The sequence below is a fragment of the Solanum tuberosum genome, unplaced genomic scaffold (genome assembly GCF_000226075.1).
Source record: "Solanum tuberosum cultivar DM 1-3 516 R44 unplaced genomic scaffold, SolTub_3.0 scf00438, whole genome shotgun sequence".
Lineage (NCBI taxonomy): Eukaryota > Viridiplantae > Streptophyta > Magnoliopsida > Solanales > Solanaceae > Solanum > Solanum tuberosum.
The window spans coordinates 24,491-35,095 of NW_006239360.1; the positions used below are offsets into that span (position 1 = coordinate 24,491).

The window sequence follows — 10,605 nt, forward strand, 5'->3', positions numbered from 1 at the left end:
TAGTAACAGTTTATATTTACTTAGCCTGTAAAATAAAAATATTAGAATATTTGTACCCAACAACAATGGATTCCTTCAATTTATCTCTTCTTATGATGATGATAATGAATATATGAGTATCAAATTTCTTTACTGAGATGTCCAACGAATTCATGATTCTTCAGAAAATTTTGATGTAAGGAGAAAGGTCATGTAACAAAAGTTTCTCTTCAAAATAAAAGACTTTTTGAAAGAATGTTGATTAATTATGCCGCTGAGATGACCAACTAATTTCTAGCCTTGAGATTGCTTCACGAAAAGAGAAAGGAGGAGTATCTTGTGATCCTTTGGAAGATATAAGTGTAAGGAGAAATTTCACTTAACAAAAAGTTTCTCTTCAAAGTAAAAGACTTTTTGGAAGAATGTTTATTCCTCCTATAGGAGATGACTATTGAGAAAAAAAAATCATTTTGGTTGAGAAATTTGTAGGAAGAGTGATTAGTGTTTCAAAGGGTAAGAAGAAATATTTGGAGAAAAAATCAATCTATTTATGAAATTCGTATCAAATTTGGAGAAGCATAAGTATAATACTAATTTCTTTCTTTTTTTATTTTGTCTTAATTTTTTTATGTGTCTTTACTTAAAGTTTATATTTTTATTTATCTTTACTTAATTAAAATTTATTGCTGACATTATTTCTTTCTACTTCTTTATTTTACTAATTTCTTTCTTCTTTTATTTTGTCTTCTTTTTGTGTCTTTAATTAAAGTTTATTTTATTTTATATTTATTTTTAATTAAATTTTATAAACATTTTCGACATTTTCACTTATATTTTTATTAAAATAATTTCTCAGAAATAAAGTTATTCTTTCAAAAGAAATTATGTCTCACACTTTTATTTTATTTGTTGGAGTTTTTTATTAAATTTTTTCAAAAGACTATTTTTTTTAAAAAAAATAAGAAAAAATATCAAAGATGACATTATTTAATTCCTATCATCATCAATGCTGTTAATTTAATTTACTTCCATCCCTTAATCTCATCAATATTAGTTTTATTTATATTGTTTCCTTAAATCACTTTTTTTTCTTTATAATTTCTATTAAATTTTTAAATTAAATTTTATCAATCTTTAGGAAATTTTCCTTTAAATAAAATTATTCTTCCAAAATAAAATATGCCTCAAATTTTTATTTTATTTTATGGAGTTCTTTTTTAATTTCTAAAGACTGGTTTTTTTTAGAAAAAGTAAGAACATATATCTTTAATTGTGTCTTTAATTGAAATTTATTTTATTTTAAATTCAATATTTTCGATATTTTTCTTATTTTTTATTAAATAATTTCTCAGAAATAAAGTCATTCTTTCAAAAAAGATTATGCCTCAAATTTTATTTTATTTATTGAAGATTTAAAAATAAAAAATCAAAACACTGAATTTAAAAAAAATAAAAAAATATCAAAGATGATCATATTTAATTCCATTCATCATCAATGCTATTAATTTATTTTACTTCCTTCCTTCAAATCTCATTATTAGTGTTATATTATTTCCTCAAATTACTCTTTTTTTAATTCTTTATATTTTCTTTTATTTGTTCATTCCTATGAACTAATTATTATGACTTCATAAGAATTCCTTTTTTTTAACAGAATTTTATTTGCCTTTCTGAATTTTTAAATTATTTATTTTGCTAAAAGATATCTCTCTCTCTCTCATATTAATACACTACTAACACTAGTGTACTTGTCCACGCTTCGCGCGGATATAAAAAGATATTAAATATATTTTAAAATAATTAATAAATGATAAAATAAAAGATATAAATACAAATTAAGTTACAATTCTGTTATTATCTATTCAGAAAAATTGTTAAAAAATCTCATGCTGCATTTTCAATTTAAAATTGCTAATAAAAAATTAAAAACATAAAAATTGATATGAAAAGCTTCAGTTAAGTAACAATCTAATTAATCATAGTTTCATACTAAATTCAATGATTCTTATAGTAATATTATTAGTTCAACCAACAATACTAAATTTACTTGTATCATAAATTACATGACCTTTTTTTTTGTGTATAAATGACTCTATAATAAAAATAAACAAATCAAAATATATTTGTGCTAAATCATGGTGAGAAAAAAAATACTTGAATTACATTCGAACATATTTATGCCCGAGATTCAAAAGTTAGAGAATATTTTTCGATGATTGATGCTCGTATTGACATTCATTTACTGCATATTTGTGTCACATAAGATCCATTAATATTAAAAAAATATATTTAAACTTTCATTCTTATAGTATGCATTGCGGGAAGAGAGAATTAAGTTGTTATAGTGAAACACTGTCGTTGAGGTTTTACTTTTACAATAAAAATAAAATAAAATAAATCACATAATTTATCGTATAGAGATTATCAGTAGTGAGAATAAATATTTTAAAAAAAAGAATACGTGTATGCAACGACAAAGATGTAGAAAAAGTACCAAGAGTTGAATAATTTTTTACAACACTAATACAATTGTTCCTATTATTACAATATTATTGTGGTAATTATTATACATGTCTCAAAATAGATTTTTATGAGTGTCATTTTAAGGAGTTATAAATTTGTATATTAAATATTTGAAGGTTATTAATATGAAAGGTTAGGATTTATAGACATTACTAAATTAATTAAGATTTAAATTTATGTAATTGAAGAGGTATGAATTAAGAAGATGATTTTATAAAATAAAATAATTGAAAAAGATTAGAAAAAATGTTAATTTTTTTTATAATATATATATTGATGTTATTTATATCTCTTCTCCTATTTTTTGGCTTTTATCGTTATTGTGTTTAGCTTTTCCCTTTTTTATTTATTAATTTGTGTACTATATATTAATTCCACATTAGTCTTGCTTTATTATTTCAATAAAACCTGAAAAGTGAAACATCCACTCTCTTCCTTAACCGATTAGAAAATAAATATTCATCATTTCTAATAAATTAAATTATATGCTTACACTTTGTATAAAATATATGTATATAGTTTGTTTGGATGGAAAGTGCAATAACATATAATATTAGATTTCTCTTTTTCTTTTTTTCTTCTTCCATATTTTTCATTGAGGTATCAACTATATTCTTTTAATTGTTTATATGATACAATTTTGGAGCTAGTCATTTTTAATTATTACGTAATAATAATAGAAATGTTTATATGCAATTCACACAAAAAAGATTAATTATATATCAAATAATTTTATGAACATGATTATATCAATATAATTTAGAAGTTATATAATCATCAAATGTCATGAAAGTAAGAAAAATAAAAGGCAATTAAAATTTTCTATTAAAGAATATGAATAAATAAAGGAGTAGTAATTGACATATTTATTTTTTTACAATATTAAGAAATATATAAACAAAAAAAATTATCAAGAAAATGAGAAAAAAAGAAGATAAATATGATTCTTGGCAAAAAAAAAGTGTCACTATCACTTTTCTTCTATATAAGTTATATGTTGGTAAAGTAAGTAGATTGAGAGAGAGAAATAGTTTTACTAAATTATTTTTATCATAACCAAATACTTTCACATTTTGAGTTCGGACCCAACAAATCATAATAGTGATCTCTAAATATCTCAAAACTTGAAAACTTCTACCAATAATAATAATAAAAATCAAATATGAAGATTTGCAAAGTTACATATTAATAATCAATTTTTTTATGAATTAAACGGTATCTTGAAAATTACAAATCAACTTTACATTCTCATGTTCTATGCTTTAGCTTAAACGGGGCAAAAGTAGCTATCTGGCACATTAGGGAGGAGGTCTCATCTGAGGAAGGCGGATGATAGGATAGCCCTATTTTGAATCAGATCTTCTTCTATTCCCGACATCAAGCCTGATTAGCTCGAGTAAAGTGAAGTAATTTCCTTTTTTTTCTCTCGACGGCAAAGCTTCTTCTATTAATAAAAATTGATCCACATAACTATAAAATTATCTACATACTTTCTTGAGTAGCATACATGTATATGTATGTTAACTCCCTTTTCTACTCTTTTTTTTCAAAAATATCTTGACTTGAAAACACGATAAGTTAACCTTACAATAACACAACAACACAACAACAACAAAATACATAAATATAAAGTTAACTAACCAAGTAAAAACTTTAAAGAATATTCAATTATGAGTTGAAGAGGAAAGAAGGACCATGCTCTCAACACAACATAATCAATTCTTCAAAACCTACAAAGAGAAGAAGAGAGTAAAAATAATCAGATTCTTTAGAAACTACAAAAAAAAAAGAAAAAAAAAAGGAATCTAAGAAACCACAAAGAGAAGCAAAAGAGAAAAAAATCACATCATTTTCTTAAAAAAAGTTCATGTTTTGTATCATCTAAAATTCAAAAAAATATTATAAATATATAATTACAATAGAAAAAAGTGATAATTAAAACATTCTTCATTATACATATCTCTCCTGCAAAATAAGATCAAAGAAGATAAAAAAAATGACCAACCAAAGAAACACAAGATGAAGAATAAGAAAAATGTAAATGAAATAATCATCATACATGTCTCAAGATAAGTTTTTATAAATGTCATTTTAAGGAGTTATAAATTTATATATTAAATAATATGAAGGTTATGAATATGAAAGTTTAGGAGTTATAGATATTACTAAATTAATTAAGATTTAAATTTATGTAATTGAAGAGGTATGAATTTAGAAGATGATTTTATAAAATAAAATAATTGAGAATAATTAGAAAAAAATGTCAAAAAAACCACAAAAAAAAGATAAATAAGATCCTTGGCCATTGAGAGGTGCCACATCACTTCTTTTTTTATCTAGCTTTATATTTGTATATATATATGATTATATATTTTTTCATGACATTATTATTGTTGTTATTGATCAATACTTCTGTCCATTCTATATTCTTTGTTTCTGTGAAAGTAGGGACATAGTAGTGTGTTCGGTCAATCAAATAACTTTGATCTCTATAAATTTCATTGAATAAATACACATAACTAATTTAGAATTCAATAACATAAAAGACTAAAGCTCAAAATTAATCAAATTTAAATTTTTACTTTACCTCTCCGAAGTAAAAAGGAATTAGCAAAATGATAAATTTTCATCAATAATATTTTATAATATTAAAAAGTCCTTAAAATAACTATATTAGTAAAAATAAGTTTTAATTTTTTAATTAATAACAAATTTATAAAACGACCATTCACTTCGCGCGAAGCGCGGACAAATTCACTAGTTTTGAATAATTTTGAAATGATGAGTAGCACTTAATAAGCAGTCCAAGAAGTAGTTATTTGTCAACTGAATTCATTTTGATATCAGGGATTTATAATTTATTTGGCTAAGTGTTTGGAAAGTTAAAAATATCTTTTTTTATTTATTTTATAAAAAAATAGTTATTAAAGAGTTAAAGTGTTTGATCAAACTTTTAATAAAAAGTAAGTATTTTTAAGCTTTATCAAAAGTTATGTTTCAAAAGTTGAAAACAATACTAACTTCTTCCTATACACATTTTAAAAGCTTGATTAAGCATAACTTGTTAATCTAGTATTATTTTTTTTAAAAATAAATTGATTAGTCAAACATAATTATTACCTTCAAGATTACTCTTTTTTTTGGTCAATTCTCGACCATGACTTTTTTTTTGGTAATAAAATGTGAAATATTACCATACCACCACGAATATTTACAACCTAAAGAGCCCTAGTGTTTTCAGCCACCTTCTAGGAAGGGTGCCTCAAATCACTAGGTCTCAGGAAAAACACATAGATCTAATTACAAATCTTTGAAATAAAAACCTGACATCTATGAGCTCTCTTTGTGTCTCTCAGAATGTAAATTCTTTGGCATATTTCCCTTCGTATTTGTGTGATGACAACCTCAGGTTGTATATTTGTTTGTTGAAAAATTTTCTTATTTCTTGTTTGCCAAGTGTAGTAAATCATCGCCCCCCACACTGCTGCTACTATCTCCTTTTGGAACTGCTTCCACCTTCTTTTCTTGATCAATTGGAGTGTGTTACAAACCCCTGCGCATTGTATTGTTATCCCTAACCACCTACTTAATCTGTGTCGTATTTCTGTTATCCAGCCACACTCTTTGAAAAGGTGCAATTGTGTCTCTTATTTATCCTCGTCACATAAACAACACTTAGTAGTGTCAATGGAAATGTTTAACCGCATTAATCTTTCCTTCGTAAGCAATCTCTCTTGGTAAGCCAACCATATTATAATCCTTTGTTTGGGCATCAAGATTGAACTCCACACTAGATCAACTTCCTTCATCTTAGGCAGCTCTCCCAATATAGCTTGGTAGCTCTGCGAAATAGAATAGTCCCCTGTTGGTGTGAGTGTGTACCTCCCTCTTTGATACCAACATGCCATTTGAACCTTCAAAGAGTTTAGTTTCTTCCAATACCAGCTATAATCAGCTGGTGGACAATGATCCCATATGTTTCCATTCGATTTCATATAAACTCCATTTACTCATTTGACCCACCGAATATCCTTCTTGCTTGCTAGCTACCATAATAATTTCCCCGCTAACGCTATATTCCAATTGCAACATCCCTTGATATTTAGGCCTCCATACTTCTTTGGCATACATACTTTGGATCACTTGACTGATGCTACTTTCCTTTTGCCTTCCATAGCTCCCCATAAAAAATTCTACATTTCCTATCAATTTCTTTCAGAACACTCTGGGGCAGTATGAACACTGCCCCCCAGAAGTTATACATAGAGAACAACACATCCATTATAACTTGTAATCTTCCAACATATGAGAGGTGTTTAGAGTAGGCTTCTTTAATTCTGTTTGTAATTTTATCCACCATTTGCTGACAATCCATTTTGTTCCATTTCTTTGAAGTGAGTGGTAGTCCCAAATACTTGATTGGTAAGCAGCCCAATGAGAAACCAATTTTAGCAAGAATGGTTTGTTTTACACCATCTTCCACTAAATGTTAGATTTGTCCAAATTTGCCACCAATCCTATTACCTCACTAAAATGATAAAGTGCCTCCATAACTCTCGAGACTGAACTCAAATTTCCTTTACAGAAAATCATAAGATCATCTACAAAGATTAAATGAGTTAGTTTATTCCTTTTACACATTGAATGAAATTGGAAGTCGGGCAGCGTGCTCATTTTATTTAGCACTCTTGACAGATACTCCAGAACGATAACAAACAAAAGAGGAGATATGGGGTCCCCCTGCCTGAGGCCCCTCTGTCCTTCAAAGTATCCATATCCTTCACCATTCACCTTCACAGAGAATTTTGTAGTTGTAACACATACCATTACCATTCTAGTGAAGGTTTCAGGAAATCCAAAACCTCTCAATACTTCATTTATAAAATCCCAACTCACTATGTCATAAGCCTTCCTAAGATCAATCTTCATAAGACATATAGCAGAGGTCTTCCTATTGTAATGTCGAAGTAATCCAAAACCTCTCAATACTTCATTTATAAAATCCCAACTCACTATGTCATAAGCCTTCCTAAGATCAATCTTCATAAGACATATAGCAGAGGTCTTCCTATTGTAATGTCGAAGTAATCCAAAACCTCTCAATACTTCATTTATAAAATCCCAACTCACTATGTCATAAGCCTTCCTAAGATCAATCTTCATAAGACATATAGCAGAGGTCTTCCTATTGTAATGTCGAAGTAATCCAAAACCTCTCAATACTTCATTTATAAAATCCCAACTCACTATGTCATAAGCCTTCCTAAGATCAATCTTCATAAGACATATAGCAGAGGTCTTCCTATTGTAATGTCGAAGTAATCCAAAACCTCTCAATACTTCATTTATAAAATCCCAACTCACTATGTCATAAGCCTTCCTAAGATCAATCTTCATAAGACATATAGCAGAGGTCTTCCTATTGTAATGTCGAAGTAGATCATGACAGATTAAAACATTGTGTATCAGGGATCTACCTTCCACAAAAGTTGTTTGTGTTTCGCTAATCAAACTAGGGAGCACCTTTTTTAGTCTTGCACACAGTACTTTAGAAACACACTTATAAATCACATTACAGCATGAGATTGGCATGAATTGGCTCGCATGCTCTGGAACTGCTATCTTGGGAATCAAGGCTATGATTGTTGCATTGATTTGTCTCAACAATTTACACTCTCTAGGAACTCTAAAACTGCCTGAATCACACCTTCCCCCACCACACTCCAATCATCTCTGAAGAAACCACTCCCATACCCATCCGGACCAAGGCTCTTGTTCACATCAATACTAAACATAGCTTGCTTGACCTCCTTTTCTGCATATGGCCTGATCAACTCCAATTGTTGTGGAATTGTGAGCATGTGTCCATTCTTTAAAAAACTACCAAAAGCTTTGATTCTATACCTCTCCTTTTTCCCCAACAACTCCTCATAGTATTCAACAAACATCTTCGCAATACTTGTGTTCTCTGTTTGCATTTTTCCTTCCTTATCTCTGATTTGGTTAGTAGCTTGTTGTAGCCTTTTATGCTTTATGATGGAATAAAAATACCTTGTATTATCATCCCCCAACTTTATCCAATTTACTTTGCTTCTCTGTTGCAGAAAAACTTCAGCCAAATATGAGGATTTCCTGAATCGCTGACACTTCTGTTTCTCTTGTTCCTGAAGTGCTATATCGGATGGATTTTGGTGCAACCATTTTTGTACTTCTGCCAATGCCATCCTGTCCTCCTCTGCCTCAATGGGTATATTCCGAAAATGCTCTCTATTAAGCTCCTGGAAACTCTTTTTTAAACCCTTAAGGCTTTTTACTACTTGGAACATCTTGCACCCTTCACCTTGAATTTTCCATCCTCGTTGCACAATATCCATAAACTTTGGATGTTTGGCCCAAACATTACAAAATTTGAAAGCTCGTTTTGGCATGTTGAGTCTTCCCTCCTTAGCCAATTTCAATGGACAATGGTCACTAATACCCTCCATAAGAAAATTAACCTTATACACTGGCATAATGTCTATCCACTCCTTATTTACAAAAGCCCAATCAATTTTTGAGAAAATTATGTTCTCTCCATGCTTATCATTCCATGTGTATCTATTTCCACCATATGGTAATTATATCAATTCACATGCTTCAATACATGCCTGAAAATCTGCCACCTCCCCTAAGCTTATAGGGTTGCCACCAATTCTGTCATCTGGTTGCAAAACTAAGTTGAAATCTCCAAGTATCAGCCATGGGGTATTACTCCCTATACTAATACTCTCCAAGTGGTTCCATAACATTCTTATCTCCTCTCTAGTATTAAAGGCATATACATTTGTTAAGTCTGTTTGAGCAACTATATCCTTAACACCACATGTTAAACTCTGCGCATCTCCAGTAATCTTGTGTAATTGATAGTAATCAGATCTCCATAACAACACTATTCTACTATTATAATGATAGTCCAGATTTGTAATATAACTAGTGAATTGAGCCGCGCTTCGCCCGGTAATAAGTTTTTTAAACAATTTATTCATAACATGCGAATGATAAAATTGATTTTTTGACGTGCATGAGTAACAAATTTGAAACATAATTTTCCTTTATACATTTAATAATAAGTATTTAACTTTATTTCCTTTCATGGAAAATTTAATCTTTAGTATGTTCATATACTATATTTTAAATTTAAATCTAAAAACTTAGCTACTATATAAATACATGAACTTGTCTAATAGTCCCATTTACATTCTATCCTGGTTCTATCAGGGTATAAAAAAACATATTCACATTTTTCTTCTTTTTTCTCTTCCTTTCCATGACTTCTTTCCTACTCCCCACTCTTCTTCCATCTTTGCCTTTTCATTCACCTTCCTTTTATAAAATTGAAAAGAAATAAAAAAAGAATAATATTACAAATAAAATAAATCTGTCTATCTTTCTTTCATTTTCTCTTCAAATTCATCATCTCTAGTCTCCAATTAATTTTATCTAACCGTCAATTTTTATTTTTCTCTTATGATAATATTTATTATTGTGCCTTGTAAATTATATATGAAAGATATTGAAATAAATTTCCCTTTAAGTATTCTTTCTTCCATTTCTTTTTTATCTTTAGTCACATAATGTCGATGTTATTACCAATTAGTTTCGTGCGACATCAATTGCTATTATTTTCGAAAAGGCGTTGAACAATGTATTTTTTCATCAGATTCTCATAGACGTATGCGAAAGCGTTAGAAATTCATACAAACTCTGTTAAATACGAATTATATATAGCGATATTGAGATTTTACATTGTGTATTGATAATTAAGAGATAAAAGTAAAAAGCTCTTATATTAATTAAATTGAGCAAAATGATGCACACAAATTTAAATCTTGCAATTGCGATTTGTGTGTTGAGATGTGGACTTATATAAATCTTGAAATATTGCTTGATATTTGTTAAGGTAATTACAATTATCAATAAAAAATAATTAAAACAGAAAATTAAGAGAGACTTGAGGAGATGTTACATGCAGAAAAAGTAATAAGGACAAATAATAAGTAACAGTAATGAGCAATAAATGATCCATACGTTTTCCTGCAAATCTAAGGAAACAATTTTTTTTTT

General features: G+C 28.3%; 1 protein-coding gene across 1 annotated transcript in view; it reads right to left on the bottom strand.

Moving 5' to 3' along the window:
- Positions 1-6,984: 6,984 nt before the first annotated feature.
- LOC107058114 (uncharacterized) overlaps positions 6,985-10,605 on the bottom strand; it is a 4,763-nt gene continuing 1,142 nt past the window's right edge. The window contains exons 2-4 of the mRNA XM_015303449.1: positions 9,150-9,392; positions 8,175-9,029; positions 6,985-7,893 (exon numbers count right to left, since the gene is read on the bottom strand). Of these exons, the coding sequence (XP_015158935.1) occupies positions 6,985-7,893; positions 8,175-9,029; positions 9,150-9,392 (2,007 nt within the window). The remainder of the gene's footprint in view (positions 7,894-8,174; positions 9,030-9,149; positions 9,393-10,605) is intronic.